Source organism: Ictalurus furcatus, chromosome 16 (genome assembly GCF_023375685.1).
Source record: "Ictalurus furcatus strain D&B chromosome 16, Billie_1.0, whole genome shotgun sequence".
In the NCBI taxonomy this organism is placed as follows: domain Eukaryota; kingdom Metazoa; phylum Chordata; class Actinopteri; order Siluriformes; family Ictaluridae; genus Ictalurus; species Ictalurus furcatus.
Window position 1 is genome coordinate 15,487,215 of NC_071270.1, and position 19,813 is coordinate 15,507,027.

Genomic DNA, 19,813 nt, shown 5'->3' on the forward strand with positions numbered 1-19,813 from the left:
ATAGTTCTCTATCTGTGGGAAAGACCTGTGATAAACCATAGCGATGAAAAAAGAGTGAGGAGAACAAAGAGAAAAATGGAGAGTGAGGGAGTGAGGTTAAGGGCTGAGGAAAGACTAATTCTGTGTTACTTCTCCACTCTTGTTTTTTAAAACATTCCAGGTTAGGTCAGAAAAGCGATGTTAATGAGGTACTGGACCCTCTATGTGTGTTTGCATTCTGTTCCTCTCGCAGTTTACATTTTCATTTGGTGAGAGAACTTACGGGTGAATTTGACAGGATTCATTCAGGTATGGTTTTACTCTTGCATGTCAAAACATTTTAGGTGCCAATTGCAAGAGACCCATGTTTACACAAAGATTACTTTTGATGCTTGATTAATTAACGTGATTTTAAAAAAGGGTCTCAGCTTGGGGCTGAATTCTTGACTCACTAGTGAAATTATTACTGACCCATCTTTTTCATAGGCAATGTTTAGTTATTACTATCAGTAGTCTTTTTGTCTTAATATGGCTCTATTTAATTCATGTGCATGCAGGTCTTGCACCCTTGAAAATAATAACTTTATGTGAAACAAAAACAAATATCCACCACAAACTTGAAAGCAAATCTTCCACTCTGTTTAAATAAATGCAAAATGGTGGGCGTCTTTAATGGATGGGATGTCCTAGGACGGTAGTTTTTTCAGTGTTCTTTCACCTTGCCAATGATTTCCTCTATGCCTCACAAACATTTTTAAAACGCCTTTATTACTATTTATGGGTTGCCTCTAGCATTCTATCAACACATTGTATCTTTGTCTTGAGGGTCAGAAGAAAGCTGTATATATTATGTCTATTCAAAAGAAGTTTTAAAACACTTGAAAAGTCTTGAGAAATGAACTGAGGTTGAAACGTCTGCACGTCTATCTGTATTTGCATCTTTAAAAAACAGAAAAAAAAAATACAGGGGAACTTGCCTCTTTGAAAAACTGTGGTTATTTAAAAAAATATACAAAAAACCTTAAGAAAGAAATCTTTGTTTCCACAAGTGAATCAGTCTTGTGAAAGGAATTTGTTGTTGATGTCACCTTCCAGATTGTAAGTTGTACAGTGTGAAATAAACAAGTGTGTGCAATGTGTAAATAACAGCATGTTGATTACTAGTTTTGCTATATGAAAAAAATAAAAGCCACTATTTTATTAAAGATCGTTTTTTTAAAATGCCTTATTGGAGAGCGTTTGATTAGTCATCCAGAATAATGTGCCGTTTAAGCCTTTCAAGTGCACTGTTTCATTTTACATTCGACAAAAGTGGACTTTGACTAACAGATTGTACGGTGTAGCATTGTTCCTTTTCACCTGCCTGTAACATTGACAATATATAAAGGTTGGAACTGTCGCCTAAAGCCTGGTATGATGCATTTATCAGCTAATGGATGTGAACGTGAAATCTATGTGCAAAAAAGTCAAAGTAACCCTAGAAAACTATAAGCCTCAAACCAATATATGAAATACATAAAACAAGTGTTCTATATAAAACCCTCATTTAAAAGATAAAGCATTAGCAAAGGTTGGTTGATTCTCCATTTTGAACAATAGGCTGATCGGAAAATTAAGGTTTTCCACATTCTTGCATTTGCAGATGCACACGTACATGCAAGAATACATAGCAAACCCCTTACAACTCAATAAATCACATACCATTGAAAAATAATCCTCCATTTTCTCCAGCCAATTGACTATGATGGCATTCAATGAAACGAGGAGACATGAAGGAGTATATATGAAAGAGTCATTCACAATAGTAGAGAGAGAGAGAGACTGGAATGTAAAAAGGCTATTGATGTGACAGGAATAACTATGGAGACACAATGAAACCAAGGAGGGGGGAGTGCAGAGAAGGAGAGAGAGAGAGAGATAGAGAGAGAGAGAGAGAGAAAGAGAGAGAGAGAGAGAGAGAGAGAGAGAGAGAGAGATGGGGGAAAAGGTTGAGAGAGAGAGAAATAGAGAGAGAGAGAGATGGGGAAAAAGGGAGTAGAGAGAGAGAAAGAGAGAGAGAGAGAGCTGCAGTGATTAATGAGTCACATGATTGATGGGTGAGTCATCTACTGCCATGCACCACTGCAGAACCTCAAGCATTAAGATTTATACCCATACACTGGACACAAACACCTGCACATGCACTCACCCTTGCTAGACAAAATAGCCATTGCCTTAAGGTAGGACCTCAAGCATTAGTGTATGGCAACACGCATTTACCATATATGCACACGAACACAGACATGCAGGACTTGAAAGCCAAACCCAGTACGAACGAATGCTCTCTAATTAAACGCAGACAATTTACCACAAACGAATAATTTTGACCTCTGAATGGACACAGTTTGCGCAAATGGGACATCCATTGTCATAATGAAGTGTGCATAATATTCATAAATTATGCAACCACCCACTGGTCAAAACTATCTACATTTGATTTGTCATGATGCACAATCAATGTTAATTACAGGGGGAAAAAAATGCAAAAAGATACCAATATTCTAGGATCTCTCAAAATTCAAGATTTTCAAGCAGAGCAGATCAAAAGCCCAGTTTTTTTTCAATCAAGCTAATGCCCCACTCCAAAATTAGTTCATTGCCAGGAGTGGTGGTCCAGCAGCAAATTAAACAATTCATGTACTGATAATAACAAAAACTTGGATTATGAGACCAGTGAGTCAATCAGCTTCAGAAACACAGTACTTCAGGACATGCTGTGATGTTCTAGAGGAACTTGATCAGTGAACACAGGAGAGTGTCCTTTTTCAGCCATGGTAAAAGTGTCATAAGCACTTATAGCCACTCTGCGCATCTACTTAACATTTTCACTGCAGCATGAAACAAAATAGTCTTTTACTGTACACCAATACAGTGCAATGGTAATAAAACATGGACACCTATGCTGTACATGTATCAGCTATCACATGCAAACTGCTTTTAATGTAAACAGTGGCTCCACCCATGTCAAATTTTGTTGTGTTCACCCAGTAACAACTATATGCGTACACACACACACACACACACACGCACACACACACACACACACACACAAACAAAGAGGCTTGTATGCCTGCTCAAAATCAAGCCCTCAGAAATGTAGTCTAAGGCAATGACGGCAGAGGCACAGATACTTCAGATATAAAAAAAACGGATGGATAATTACACTGAGTCATACGCAGTGCTGGAAGCCGCTCTGATGATGCACTCCCCCGAGCCGACCAACCAGTGCACGACAGAGGTTCAAAAAATGGCCAAAACACTCTCCACTTAAACTTTCCAAGTGACTAAAATACATCTTGCGCACTGCCTATATTCCCCCTGATTAGTAATAATTGAGCCAATTTGTTTAGAGCTCCGTGAGATCATATTGCTGTTCACTTGATCCTCTTTTATATTCCAAACCTGCATGATGATAATTGCAGTATAATGATCATCTCCCCTGCCTGTGCAGGAGCTGCCGCTGCTCAGATTGTCTTCATGATGCTCTCGGAGCTGCCTTACAGAGGTAAACAGGTTGTTTTGCAAATTCAGATCAGGACATCCTGTGTGCTCGGAATAATACTGACATTCGAAAATGTGTTTGTGCCATCAGGCGCTGATGTCTAGCAACGTGTTTTTTTGTGTCGAGACACAGCATACATGCATGCAGTATTATCCAGTGCTTTGTGTTTACACTTGTCAGATACTGACAAAATCTTGTAGAGAATGGCAACACACTGCTGGAGGCCAGTCATGTTTCAATAATGCTGTAATTATACCAAGACATGGAACATTTAACTATAGCTGCAGTAAGTGTCAAGCCCAGATTGTTATATGATTAATTTGCCTGCTAAAAGCTCATTTCTAATTGGGAGAAGTAAAAAGTGTTGTGAAGGATGCGCGCGCGCACACACACACACACACACACACACTTTTTTCTTCCTCAAGCCCACTCTGTGTGCATTGACAGCCAAATCATTACCATCGCTGTTAGAAACACCTGCAAAAATGTTAATAGAGAAAACAGTGGAGCGAAGCAACAGCATTACCACTTAATCCTACGTTCCAAACGGGTGCTGTTTGTGCCAGAGGCAAAGCTGAAAAAGCGAAGAGGAAAAGGTGAAGAGGGTGAGAAATTGATGAAGTGAGAGAGAAAGGCAGGGAGGCAGTAAAAGAGAGAATGGGGGTGAAGCTTTGAGTGACTCACCCTGTGTAAGTGCGCATCGAACAGCTCCATAAACTGCTGGACCACCTCCACATTAATGAGCTCACTGCACAGTCATAAGCACTTACATTCACTCTCGGCCTCCGCTGCACCATTTCCACGCTAGAAAAATGCACATGCATGAATACACACATATACAGTACACTGACAGAAACATACAGTACATATACTCAGAAAAAAAGAAACGTCGCTTTTTCAAGAGACAGTATTTGCACCTGTATATTGCAGACTGTATATGCACCTGTGGAACAGTCCTTAAGACATTAAGAGTTTACAGGCGGTAGGCAATTAAGGTCACAGTTACAATAACTTAGGACACTAAAGACACCTTTCTACTGATTCTGAAAAACACCAGGAAAAAGATGCCAAGGGTTCCTGCTCACCTGCGTGAACATGCCATAGGCATGCTGCAGGGAGGCATGAAGACTGCAGATGTGGCCAGAGCAATAAACTGCAATGTCTGTAATGTAAGATGCCCAAGACAGTGCTACAGGGAGACAGGAAGGATAGCTGATCGTCATTGCAGTGGAAAATTACATGTAATCATGTGTCCCCCCCAGACATGATGGAGAACTTGCAAATGCCATGGTGGAAGAGTGGAGTAACATCTCACAGCAAGAACTGACAAATCTGGTGCAGTCCATGAGGATGAGATGCACTGTAATACTAAAGCAGCTGGTGGACACACCAGATACTGACTGTTACTTTTAATGTTGACCCCAATCCCCCCCTTTGTTCAGGGACTCATTATTCCATTTCTGTTCATCAAATGTCTGTGAAGCTGAAATTCAAAAAACTGACATTCAACTGAAAATGCAAGTTATAATGATTTCTCGTCTCAAAGTTATTCAACGCCCTGAATAGAATCCATCATAACAGCAATAATATGCAAAACAGGTGTTGTCTCAAGCACATCTGATGCAACTAATCAAGGGCTTCATTAGTTGCACCAGTTGTGCTTGAGCTGGAACATATGAAATACCCGAACTTGCTAGGGGCAGAAAATGCATGAAATACATGGATGGGGCAGAAAAAGGAACGGCTGCAACCAGATTTCTGAGAAGACAGGTTGTGAAAAACCCTCGAGTAACTGCAAAAGACCTGCAGCAAGATGTGGTGGCAAGAGGCACTGAGGTTTCAGTGAGCACAGTAAGGTGCGTACTAAACACTGAAGGTTTCCATGCCAGAACTCCAAGATGTACGCCACTACTGACCCAAAAGCACAAGAAAAGTCACTCAAAATCATATAAAAAAAGCCACAGAAGTTTTGGGATTCTGTTCTGTGGAGCGTTCTGTGGAACTTTTCAGCATGATGGATCAGCGGTATGTCTGGAGAAAGAAGAATGAAGAAAGAATACTCTGTATACAGTCAAGCATGGTGGTGGATCGGTGATGCTGTGGAGCTGCTTTGCATCCTCTGGCACTGGAAACCTGCAGGGTGTGGAAGGCAAGATGGATTCATTGAAGTATCAGGAAATCCTAGGGGAAAACATCATGCCGTCTGTGAGGAAGCTGAAGCTTGGGTGTCATTGGACCTTCCAACAGGACAATGATCCCAAGCATACCTCCAATTCCACCAAGGCTTGTTTGCAGAAGAAGTCCTGGAAGATTCTACAGGGCCATCAAAGTCACCTGACTTGAACCCCATAGAAAATCTCTGGTGGGATTTGAAGAAGGCGGTTGCAGTACGCAAACCCAAGAATATTACTGAACTCGAGACCATTGCTCATGAGGAACAGGCTAAGATTCCTCAGGAACGCTGCCAGAAGCTATGCATCTCATTTGCAGCAGGTCATAACAGCAAAATGGTGCTTAACTAAGTACTAAAGATGCTTGCCATGAAGGGGTTGAATAATTTTAACTGGAGAAATCATTATAAGTTGCATTTTCAGTTGAATTTGGGGAAAGCACATTCGTTGTGTTGAACTATTTCAATTGATTTTGTTTGATTTGTTCATTGCAAACAGCTGAAAGTCTGTAAATTTTGACAATAAACCTAATTTGCAATGGGGGTTGAATCAATTTGTTTGTAACTGTATATGGCTTAATCAATAAACATGCTGAGGAATGTTGATGAGAAATTTGTCTGAAAATTAATGTCATACTCATAAGTCATTGCAAAGAAGTGCACTATTTATTCTGATGCTATTCTGATGTGGGTGCTAATACAGTAAATAAACCTGTTTGTCAAACTGAGGTTGTGTTTAATAACAGTATTACACTTGTTACTGACAAGGTGTGCTGACAAAGTCACAGTGTGACACTAAAGCTGGCCTTCGCTTACTCTTTACAGCAAATCTACTTGTGAGCCATTCGGACTCATCCATTATTAAACTGTCAGAGTTTCCGTTTCGTGGAAAGCGAGAAGACGGAGAAAAACAAACAGCAGTGTGCTGCCACAGGAGCAGTGTTTGGTGACTGGGCAGACGACGTGCATGAGGTGAGTAGTCAGGTGTTAATGACAGATATAAGGGCATGCAGGGCTCATGGTAAGAGCAGCCTTTTTAAATTTTATGTTTCACAGTATGATTCATTGCTGTAAACAGGAAATGGATTTTGTAATGCTAATATCTGATTAACTGACTAATGTAAAGCCTTATTATTATTATTATTATTATTATTATTATTATTATTATTGGGTTTTTTTTTTACAATATAAACATTACTTCTAAAACAAACAGTGAGACAAAGGCAGACAGTTCAAATTTTCTCCAAAACATTCTAGCAGATCATTATTAGATCAGATCAATGATCTAGCATGATCATTCTTGGACTGTACTAGTATGGGCTTGTACTGCATCACTTTAACGTCATCTGTCACTTTATATCTCATTTTCTCTTTCACTTATTTTCTCTTCACAGAGCTCCAGTGAAGGTGAGAGATTAAAACAAGCTAAGCTTCAGATACTGGAACAGGCGTCTGAACCTCAGGAATGTTCTGAAATGTCTCAGGAAAAACTTTCAGTTGGAGAACAATTTCAAGAACAGTCAGGACTTAAGGACCAGTCTCAAGGAATGCCTGCAGCTGGAGAACAGCTTCGAGAACAGGCAGAACTGAAGAAACAGCCTACAGGCACAGAGAGTATGTATATTATTATTATTATTATTATTATTATTATTAGTAGTAGTAGTAGTAGTAGTAGTAGTAGAAGTAGTAGTAGCAGCAGCCTTTAGTCTTTAGTCCCTATGTTGCCTTGTTATGTCTTATGCATTTAAATGAAATTAAATAATACATGATCTTTACAAAGATGTGCCCAGTCTAAACGCTACTTTCAAAATACTGGTTTTGTTTTTGTTAAAATTACTCAGGCATGGAGCTCTGTTGGTACTGCATCAAATCTCACTCTCTGGCAGAGCTCAACACACCACAGGTACATTGGTTTATCAGTGCTCATGTCTTATGGTGCAGTTCATTAGATAGGAAACTGATCTGACCTTCTGTCTTTTCTGTCGCTATCATTCAGGGTTGGGTTTCACATTCTTACCCTGACTTTCGTCTCTTGTATCAACCATTTCAGTAAGCTGTAAATTATGTATCTGAGATAGCTGTATACAAGCCTGTGTTTTTCTGCTGCACATGTCCTCTAGATGGTGCTGTCTTTTCAATATTCAGTTGCAGCTGGAGTTGGAGAACAAGGCTTTAATGCCTCCCTATGGTGGAGATTGTTTGAGCTATCAGCAAGACCCCAGGCCTCATTTTGGAGTGGCACGCTCCTCACGCTCCACATCTTTCCCTCTATGGGGCAGTGAGGGACACAGAGAGATGAAGAGGGAGGCTGATGAGGATGATATGAACTCTATCAGCAACTGCCCACATTGCCATCTGGGACTTCCTCTTGATACACTACGCTGGCATGCGGTAAACACAAAGACACGTTTTCAAAGGTCCAAGGAAATACAACCCCAATTCTGAAAAAGTTGGGACAGTATGGAAAATGCTAATAAAAACAAAGAGAAATGATTTGTAAATGTACTTTGACTTGTATTTAAACAAAAACATATAAAGACAAGTTATTTGATGTTTTACCTAATCAACTGGACAACATTCATGTTTTTTGAAGGTAAACGTTTATTTTGAAATTGATGCTTGCAACACATTCCAAAAAAGTTGGTCTAATCATAGTATATAAGGAGCCTCCAAAAAAGGCCTAGTCCTTCAAGAGCAAGGATGGGTCGAGGCTCGCCAATCTGTCAACAGATGCGTCAGCGAATAATCCAACACTTTGAGAACAACATTCCCCAAAGACAAATCGGCATTTCAAATTTTGGGCATTTCACAATCTACAGTGCACACCATAATTAAAGGATTCAAGTAATCCGGTCAAATCTCAGTGCGCAAAGGGCAAGGCCAAAAACCACTACTGAATGCGTGTGATCTCCGATCCCTCAAACGTCACTGTCTTAAAAACCATTATGAGTCTGTAATGGAGATCCTGACATGGGCTTGGGAATACTTTGGTAAACCTTTGTTAGTCAACACCATTTGCCGCTGCATCCACAGATACAAGTTAAGGCTTTACTATGCAAAGCAGAAGCCATACATCAACATTGTCCAGAAGCACTTCCGACTTCTCTGGGCTCGGTCTCATCTGAGATGGACAGTAGCACAGTGGAATCGTGTTTTGTGGTCTAACAAATCAACATTTCAAATAGTTTTTGGACAAAAAAGCAGTCGTGTTCTCCGGGCCAAAGAGGAAAAGGACCATCCAAGATGTTATCAGCGTCAGGTCCAAAAGCCAGTGTCCGTCATGGTATGGGGGTGTGTCAGTGCCCATGGCATGGGTAACTTGCACATATGTGAGGGCACCATTAATGCTGAAAGATATGCACACATTTTGCGCAATATGAAGCGCAAAATCTGCGATGGACTGGCACCCTGTCCAGGGTGTACCCCGCCTTGTGCCCGATGCTTCCTGGGATAGGCTCCAGGTTCCCCGTGACCCACAAAAGGAGTAAGCGGTAGAAGATGGATGGATGGATGGATGAAGCGCAAAATAAGGCAACGAAGCCCCCATACAGTTGTGAAGCTGAAGAAATGCATAATGGTTGAATGGGGGAAAATTCCGCTTGCTAAAATTAACAAACTGGTGTCTTCAATCCTCAAAAGCTTAATAAGTGTTATTAAAAGAAAAGGTGATGTTACACAGTGGTAAACAGTCAACTGTCCCAACTTTTTTGGAGTGTATTGCAGTTGTCAGATTTGAAATGTGTGCTTATTTTCAAAAATAAATTGAATTCACAAAGTAAAACATCAAATAATGTGTTAATAATGTGTTTTCAATATAGTACAGGGTGAATTGAATTTTCAAATGATTTTTTTTGGTTGTTTTTTTGCATTTTCCATACTGTCCCAACTTTTTCAGAATTGGGGTTGTAACAATGTAGTAAGAAAGAGACAATAATAGAAGGGAAACTGCACCAAAGTGCAGTAATATACCATGTAATAAACCATTACCTCTATCTATTATCCATGTACAACAATGTTGCTTTAATTATTTAATTGTTATAATCGGTATAATCTAAAATGTTATAAAAACATGAGTTCTGAGATTTCGTTTCTTTTTTTTCTTCACAGGAAAAATGTCTGTTATTTGAAGGCCACAGGAATGACATATGAATTAAAATGTCAAACAGTGAGAGTGGTCAGGTTTATACTTTGTTAAACTAGATCAAAAACAAAATAAGCTCATCACATACTGATTGGCATTTCACTCCTGAATCATGTTACCAGAAGAGGCTCCGGATAAACAACTCCAGAATTATGGTCCCCCTTGGTGAAGATTAAAAAAAAGTTTATGAAAAATCTCACACTGAAATATGAGAGATATATAACCTTTAATTAGTGTAATAGGTGTTGAATGTTACATGCACTGGTAGACTTTTCACTGCTTTTTTTTTTTCTTACAGTAATATACTGGCAAAACTATTCCCAGCATGTTACTGTAACTAGTCTTTTACCATGTCTGCTATATTTACAGAATATCTGTATTAATATATGCATGTTTACTGTATTCAGGATGTATTTAAGTTCAATGGTAATACAGTTAAAGCTGTAACTTGCTTACCATTCTGTAGAGGTTTGCTGTTTTTCTATTACTGTTATTAATTTATGTCTGAAAAGCTATATGCAATTCCTGCAATCCCCTGTAAGCCATGATTTCTGTAAAAAAAATTGTTGAATTGTTGATCGTTGAGCCTATATTTTGCTTAAATGTTTCTTTACGATGTCAATACATATGAATAAGTGTGTGAATGTCTGTGTGCATGGTGCCCTGAGACAGACTGGCATCCCACTTGGGGTGAATTATCCAGCCATGCGTGCAGTGTTCCTGGGACTGGCTCCAGATCCTCGACAACCCTGATCAGGATAAAGCAGTTACTGAAGATTAATGAATGGATGAATTTAATAATCTTATAACTCATATATTATATTCAGCAGGAGAACAACAGATGCAGTACAAAAGAATCGAAAGAAGAAACACACAGTGTGAGGAGTCAGAGTCAGACCATTCACTTTTCCTCCATGAGTCAGCCAGTGCTTGCTGAGAGGAGAGGTTTGGACTGACTCATCACACTGCGAGTTTCTCACACTTAAAGGTGTACTTGCACGTTGGACAGCTCACATTTTCATAAGCACTAGAAATCTTGTTTCATATTTATGTACAGGGAGTGCTGTTTTCCTGCAGGACATGTGGTTAGAAGACCTCAGTAGAAGGTGAAGAACGTTGCAGCTTCAGCTTACTTCCTTCACCTCCTCCACCCATCAGAGTCAAATGACATGTCACCTTATAAAACCAGATATACGCTTCTTTTTCTCCTCCTGCAGTACACCTCTTCAGTACTTCACCAACTCTTACGTCTGTAACCCTGAGCAAACAGTAATATTTAATCAGTTCAATCCATTTTCTCTCATGGTGCTGTGCAGTTTACTCTTAATTCCCCCAAGGACTGAAAAACGTCCACATGAGCAGTGGATAGGAAAGTTTGAAAACCATTAGGTAGAAATGTTTATTAAATTTAATATGTTGAAAGTGCGAAGTCTTATATATAGTGTTATATATAGTAGAATAATCAAATTACAAAATTGAAAAGGAAAAACTTACAATTATAATATTTTTATATATTTTACGTATTGCAAATTAGGTGTGCAAATTGTAGGGCGTGCAAAATATGATGTGAGTGAATGTAAGATAAATTTAATAACATATGATAACCCATAATCTTGATTGGTTAATAGGTGAATAAATTGCCCTTTTATGAACATCATGACAGCGCAAACACTGCGCAGAACAATGCTGTTTGACATGCATGAAAATGCGCTGCGCTCTATGTGTGTTAAGTTAACCACAACAACATGCCAGAAATCTGCAGATACAAAGCCTAACACCATTGGATAATAGAGCTTATTCATATTAACGTATAGACCAATGAGAGTGCCAGTGGTGTGACGCGTATTTTAATATTCACGAGCGTCCCACCGCGAGCCCCCCCCAGTGGTGCGCCAGTGTGATTGTGTTGGCTTTGTCTCATTGGGCAGGACGCACATTGTCGGGTGTTATACCCCGTAAAAGCGCAGTGGTCCGTTCATTTTTTATTTGCGCTCAGGAAGATGTCGTCTCTGTACAAGCCGTTCAGTGTTTCCGATGGGCCGTGTAAAGATGCGATATGGAGACGCGGATGCAAATCTGTGCAGCATCCCGCAGCGCTGAGCTCCGCGCCGTCACCACCACCACCGCCGCCGCCAGGTTTGTGTGTCATCGCGCGCAGTTTCACCCCAATTCACAATGTGTGCGAAGGAAAACGGCGTTTTGCTGCTGCTGCAACGAGCGGGAGGAAAATCACTCACCCAGGAAAGGCAATTCTCGCAGGTAAATGTTTGAGTCGGTGCAGGTTTTTATTTTAACAGACCGGCTGTTGCGTTGGTCGCTAGCCAAGCTGCAGCTAGTTGTTTATTTATTTATTTATTTTTATAGCTCACCGCAACACCCGGGGCGCAGCACTGACTCAAATGTCCCTGTAAACATTCACAAGAGAATATTCTACTAAACTCTACAAACGCCTCGTACTGTTTTACTTCACGTTAAGATATTAACACTTGCTCAAGAACTAACTAATGACACAGCTAGTGCGCTATCCATGACCTGTCTTGCACTGCTTTAGCTAGCGAGCGAGCTGGCTGGCTGGCTAATATTAGCCCTCTGTTGTCATCTTCAGCGTTATGTCAACATGTTTTGTGTTAGCATGGCGGATATCACTGTTATATAACCTACTGAGGAAAACAATAACAACTTCTATTTATATGCGTTCACTTCAATAAGTAGTTTAATAAGTTATACGGTGTGTTGCAGAAGTATTCACCCCCCGTACTTTTCCCACATTTTGTAATGTTACAAACCGGAAATAGAATTAATTGGGATTTTATATGTCGTTATTCTTGACAAAATAACCCATAATATCGAAAAGGGAATTAGAATAGGTTGGAAAACTATTTATTTACATTTTTTTAAAAGTAAAAAGTCTGACTTATATAAGTATTCACTTTCTAAATTAGAGCCAGTTGAAGTGAATGGCGGCACCTGTGTGCGATTAAAGTGTCACGTGATCGCTATCAATACACCTGATTATAGAAGGCCAAACATACAGTACCTAAAGAACCAGCATAATGAAGAGCAAGAAACTATCAAAACAGGTCCAGGACAACGTTATGGAAAAGTGCTAGTCAGGATTTGGATTTTTTAAAAAAAAATCCTGCAGAGAAAACATTAAATACATTTACTTAAAAAACGGAAAAAATATGGCACATCTGTGACTCCATTAAAAGTCAGATAAGCAAGCAAGCAAGCAAAAAAATGTATAGTAATATTTAACCTGGCCTCTACAATTTTCACCCTAAAATTATTTAACTTCTCTCTACCACATCATATGGGGATTACCAAAGACAAGAATGACCTTATCGTGGACAGAGAAAAGAATGGAAAGTGCCCTAACGACTGCCGATACAGTGCCATGTGACAATATCCCATACTGTGCAGAAATTAAGTTAGAATATTTAAAGTTTATCTTTTATGTACATAGGTGGCATTGCAGGAGGTATTGAGATCTGCATCACCTTCCCGACAGAGTATGTGAAGACTCAGCTGCAGCTGGATGAGCGGGCAAATCCACCTCGTTATCGAGGGATAGGTGAGGGGAAAACTGTCTCTCTTAGCATATTGCTACAACCTTGGTTAGGAATAGACTTGCCCGAAACGACTGGACACTCGTTGAATTTTTTTTTTTTCTGAACTAAAATCAGCAGTGTAATATTAGACTGGGGTATTGGTGGCAGTCTGTGAAATTGAGGATTATAAAATGTGTGAATCTGTGTGTGCTTAGGGGACTGTGTGAAGCTGACTGTTCAGTATCACGGTTTCAGAGGGCTGTACAGAGGCCTGAGTTCACTACTCTATGGCTCCATCCCAAAGTCTGCGATTCGGTAAGAGAAGCAACGAGAAATGCCTCCTAAATCGCTTCCATTGTCCTTTCTTTTAACCTGTTGTTAAAAGATGAAAAGTTATTAAAGTTGTAATCCATCTGCTTATTTTGATGACAGGTTTGGCACATTTGAGGTCCTGAGCAATCCGATGAGAGACGATACTGGTCGCCTTGATAACACTCGCAGCTTGCTGTGTGGCCTGGGAGCGGGAATCGCTGAAGCAGTGCTAGTGGTCTGTCCAATGGAAACGCTCAAGGTTGGAGGAATGAACACGTCTGTTTCATTTGAACAGAAGTAACATCCTTTTTTTTTTTTCTTCAAAATCCTCTACAACACCACCTTGTTATTCCAAGAATTAATTCGTATTGTAATTATTTGAAATCATTCATTGTAATTATTTCACATTGTCTACTCATTACAGAATTGCATGATGCAATGTATTATGGGAAACATTTTTGGAGGAAATGTACATTTTAGAATAAACTAAAATAAAATGAAAAAGGAAGAACTTTCCCTAATTCAAGGGATTTGGTGCTGTCCCAGGTGAAGTTAATCCATGACCAGTGCTCTCTTCGTCCACGGTACAGAGGCTTCTTCCATGGCGTGCGGGAAATAATTCGTGATCAGGGTAAATGTCAGACAAGTTTTAATGCTATGTGTAATAGTTCGCGTTTTGTTTTTTGATTAATGTCATTGTGTACAGACAATATGCGGCATAAACAAAAAAGGTAATAATTGCAATTACATAGAAAAAAAGAAAAACGCGTTAAAAGAAAAACTTATGAATGAAAAATGAACTGCAAATATGTGACTAATCTGATTCTGATATGTAATGTCCTACCATGAACTGTAGTTGGGTTCAGTGCTCAGTCCTTGTTTTCCCTTCAAGTTAGCCGCTACTTACAAATACACAGCCAGGTGTCATTAAAAAAAAAAAAACCCAATCTCCATATTATTACTGTCGCACATCTGTTTATTTTATATGTATCCAATCTATCACCATTACGGAGGTTCTAAAAGCTTTGAATTTGAATAAATCTGCTGTGTGTTCTCAAAAAGCTCACGTATTTTGGAAAATAAATGTGCTCTCTTAACCCTACAAACTGTTCCATGTAGACACTCTGGCAGAATAATATGTTAAAATATCTGTTATAGTATTTGAAATTTATGGTATAACGCACTGATCTGCTTTACTGGCAGGGGTTCGTGGTACGTACCAAGGGCTGACCGCTACACTACTGAAACAGGGGAGCAATCAAGCTATACGCTTTTATGTCATGAACCTTCTGCGCAATTGGTATAAAGGTAAGAGATTGAACCCAATTGTAGTCTCAAAATTATTCACCGGAATATCAAGGGATTGTGAGGATCAGAGAAGGAATTAATAGGATGAGGCTCTTGCTGTCGTCTCCAGGTGATGACCTTACACGTGAGATACATCCCCTGGTCACGGCTATATTTGGGGCGACTGCAGGTGCAGCAAGTGTCTTTGGAAACACACCTTTGGATGTGGTGAAGACCAGGATGCAGGTACAGCCATCACTAATAATGGACCATCTTTAAGATCAAAATGAGTCTTTTCAGCCTGTTACCTCGCTATCATGTAAAATCATGTAACTTTTTTCTGTTGTAGGGTCTGGAAGCCCATCGTTATAAGAACACGCTAGACTGTGCTTTCCAGATACTAAAGAATGAAGGCCCACAAGCGTATGCATGTTTACTTTTTCTTTCCTTTTTTTTTTTTTTTTTTTTTTTTTTTTTTTTTTGCACTTTTCCCTTGTCATCTAGACATTTTTGCTCATATTGAAATTTAATCTCATAATGAACAACCTGTTATACAGTTGAATTTTCAAATCTGATTGATCAGAAGGAAGAAGCTAACTCATTTTCTACAACAGCAGGTCTGATATTAGTACTGGCTGTAATTCAAATCACAGGTTTAAATTAATGCAGACTTTCTAATACATTATTGTTTCTATAGTAACAACGAATTTTACAGTTGTATGGTGAATTCTCCACATAATCCAAGTCTAATAACACCTCAATTAAAAATATGGTGTTCTTTTAGCATCGAAAAGCATATACTCCTTCATGGTGATGCTTTCTGTAAGTACACATGCAGTACTGTGCAAAAGTTTTAGGATATTATAATTATTTTATTTATTTTTTGTACAAACTTGTTATAGATTTTTTTATTTTATTTTATGACTTCTACATTATTGAGTCAGTACAAAAACGTTAGATTCCTAAACATTAATTTTCTAGCACAAAATTAAATGTTCCAGAAAAATGTTTGTATGTCAGTAAAGAAAGCAGCGTATTAAGTGGTAAGGGACACTTTTCAGACAAAGACACAATGAAGGCTGCTGGATTTTGCCGCAAAAATAAGAAGCGAGTGTGACAAAGTCTCCAGAAGAACCGTGACTGGTTCTGCAAGATGCTCAATAAAATTTATAGCTCATTTCCTTATAAAACTGCACTAATTCTACCTGAGACTATTTTTATTTTTTGGTCACACCAAATATTGACTTTCATTTACTACTGTTTACTGCTCTTTACAGTATATTTTTTATTTATTTATTGATTAAATGTAAACATTTAATTTCATTATGTTTGAAAGCCTCTTTGCTCTACAGCATTTCTTTGCATGTGCCTAAAACTTTTGCATAGTACTGTATGTTTATTTCACATTTTATGGATGGAATCTACAGTGTCAAAGATTTTTGTAACGGTGAGTAGGTTTTTCCGACCACGTTGGAGTCTTCAGGGCAGGGGACTTTGTGCTTTCCATGCTTCAGTGTTGTATTTTAAAAAGTTAACTTTTCACATGGAGCAGCACTTTATCTGATAAATAAAAGGCTTGATAGTCTTTGGAATCGAGATTCCCTTCAGTGTCCTCAGACATCATTCATGTCACTTCTGTTTTTTTTTTTTTTAATTGCTTGTTAGCTTTCCAGCTTTTACAAACACTTTTTTTTTTATTATTATTTTTTTTTTATCTTGTATGTAATCACAATTAATGTGGGGTGTTTTTTTTGAGTAAGTAATTTTTCCAATGTGTTTGATTCCTCCACTTGAATAGTCTAAGGGGTGATATTAGTACAGGGCATAGCGATGATATTTGACATGTTGAATGTTGCAGTGTATTGTATAACTGGTTCCCAACTATCATGCTGGAGCCCAGTGTGCTGCAGTTTTAAGTTTTCTCTGTCTACAACACAGATACAGTGCATGTAAGGTCTGGTGATTAGCTTACATGTTGGATCAAAACTTAAAGACTATGTTGGGCTAGAGTTGAGAACTCATAGTGTATAACTGTCCAGTAGCAAATGCATATTCTCTACATCTTTCCATTCACCATTCCAGCTTATTAACCCAGCTTTCTCTGTGCTGCAGGTTCTACAAAGGCACGGTTCCTCGGCTGGGCCGGGTGTGTCTGGATGTCGCCATTGTCTTTGTCCTGTACGAGGAGGTTGTAAAGCTTCTGAACAAAGTCTGGCCGACAGACTGAGGACGTTAACGACTTGCTCTGTAGAGAACGATGACTAATGTAGACACAGTTGTCAGTGTCACTCAAATGATAAGGCTAAGTGTTACACTGATCCCTGGCTGAGTGCACTGGGTTAGGCAGCCATGTGTATGAGAGGGAGGGTGGAGAATTAAGCTCACAAGTGGTGTTCTGATGCACAGTGTGTTCCTAATGTTTATGTCTAGCACATACATGCAAAGAGTATTATCAAGTTGTACTTTCTCACTTGATGCAAAACCATGCAACGGTGTTCACTTGCATCTTGTTACTCGTGCTAATCCACTTCTGTGGCAAAGTGCACAATTCCCTCGCTCTCAATTTAACCAACTTGTATAGTTCTTAAATTTTTCTATTAATTGCACTGAAATGTTTAACAAAATAAAGGAAACGGTTGAGATGTAGATGATTGTTTTGTGCGAGTATTTCCTTATTGTTCAAGAATTGGAATTTTGTGTCCGATTTCTAAATTAGTGCTTTACCTATTGCTAAAGCAGACTAAAGCACTTTGGAAGGCTGGTAAAGACGAGCTGTTCAACCCCAGCCCTGACTCATCACATTGTAAAGAAGAGAAGGAAACTAGAGATTTTCTTGGCTTTAGCTCCAACAGATGGGTGTGAGGCTCAAGTTCATGTCTATTCTTTGCCTTATCTGGGTTGATAAAAATATTTGTTAAAATTAAAACATCTATTTTTGTGTAACTAGGTTTAGTGTAGTTTGTGTTTTGTGTGGATCTCCAGGAACAGGGTTGGTGACCATTGCTGTAGTCTGTCACAGAGACAGGGAATTTGATTAGTATGTCTATAGTACTCCCTCTCCCTACTCTGGCAAGAGCGGTAAGTCTGTTCGGCCTGATGGTGGCACTATAGTACAATATTTTAAGTATATTCATTTGTAGTTTCTCTATTGTTCTATGTAACTTGGCAAGAACTTTGTTCCATTTTCTAAGGATCCTGAGACCCTACGTGTTGCTGCTTGTGGCTATATTTGAATTTTGTTATAGAAAGAATGAGTAAATTTATCTATTACTGCTTAGACCAGTGTTTTCCCAACCGGGCTGCCGTCTGATGAGAGCAGGGATGAGGTGTAAAAATCCTTCAAAGATTTCTAAAATGCTAAAATGTTTATGAAACATTTAGTATGTATGATATTTCAGACATCAGATTTTGTTTTACAGAAATAACAGACACAAATGATAAGACAGACACATGCATAACAATACTAAAAAGTAATTTATCTATATATAAAATAAAGTCCTTCGCTGACCTGTCAGCAGCACGTCAATGTTAGTGTGCGTGTGATTCATCTTAATAATTAGCGTGGTGTGAAGTAAGTGTGTGTGTGTGTGTGTGTAGTGCAAAAGAATATTGACAGATTTCTTAAAAGAAAACCTCCAGATGCTTCTGGACCATCAACTTCATCCTCATGTAGCTAAAGCCTTGTTTATACTTCCGCCTCGACCTACACTGGCTGCACGCGCACCTTCCCAAACTGACAAGGCGTTTATATTTGACGCGCTCGAGGCTGTAACAGTCTTTGAAACGAAAGGGGGCGACTTTGAGTAATCGTCCTATAAACCAACAGGAAATAGCTGAGAGAATAAGTAGTTTGTCGGAACAACCATAGCAGCGTTTACAAACAAGGTGTCTCGCGTGGAGTTGCTGAATGCTAAGGAGGAATTGTTTGTTGTTGACGACAACAACAAATTGTTGTTTACGACAAATGAAAATTGTTTGTTTTCAGTAAACTTCACTTCAAAGAATCATATAAGTATCATATAAAACTCAGTAAATCTTGAGATTACCACTTATCACATTACAACAAAATATAGCTATAAATAGGAGAACATGTATAAAACTAAATTGAACAACCTACATTTTTAAAATTAGTTTCATTAAGATTATTAAACCTGAATCTTTACTTTCATTACATAGACTTATTTATTGTAGGCTCATTTTGTAAATGTTAGCAATTATTGTAGACGTAAGCAAAAAGTGGGAGCTTCCTGCAAATCAGATGATTATGTTCTCCCATCAGTGTAAATGTCTCTTAATGTATTGAGAAAGATATGTATAAAGTAGGGCTGCACGATTATGGCCAAAATGATAATCACGATTATTTTGATCAATACTGAGATCACAATTATTTATCACGATTATTCGTTGATTTTAGGGACAACATTTTTTATTGCACTTTCACATTTAAATAAACAGACCACTGCTTTGACCTCCATGTTGTGCTACATTCTGCTGATGTACAAATCTTTGCATCAAATTAGACTGGTCCTTAAAGTGCATCATCTCATAGAAGCAAAATATAAATAAAATTGTACCAAAAATATAAGATAATTAAAAATAAAAATACCATCAACCAAATGAAAATATTCATCAAATATAACAATATTGGGAGAGAGGGAGAGGGCAGGGCTATACGGTACCAATTTCTTTTAGGAACACTTGTGTAATTACAAAAATTTAGGAGCATGGTGGAAGTTTGTTTGTTTGTTTGTTTGTTTGTTTGTTTGTTTTTTACAGCGATGGTAATGAGAAAACTTGTGCTTGTCAATTATGGCAGATTTTAGGAACATAGT

General features: G+C 38.6%; 1 protein-coding gene across 1 annotated transcript; it reads left to right on the plus strand.

Moving 5' to 3' along the window:
- Nucleotides 1–11,653: 11,653 nt before the first annotated feature.
- slc25a1a (solute carrier family 25 member 1a) lies at nt 11,654–19,056 on the plus strand. The gene is made up of 9 exons (XM_053646186.1): nt 11,654–12,090; nt 13,298–13,405; nt 13,598–13,697; nt 13,815–13,953; nt 14,241–14,325; nt 14,898–15,002; nt 15,112–15,227; nt 15,331–15,404; nt 17,094–19,056. Exons 1-9 carry the CDS (start codon nt 11,832–11,834, stop codon nt 17,206–17,208), a joined length of 1,101 nt encoding a protein of 366 aa, XP_053502161.1. The 5' UTR covers nt 11,654–11,831; the 3' UTR covers nt 17,209–19,056.
- The last annotated feature ends 757 nt before the right edge of the window (nt 19,057–19,813 follow it).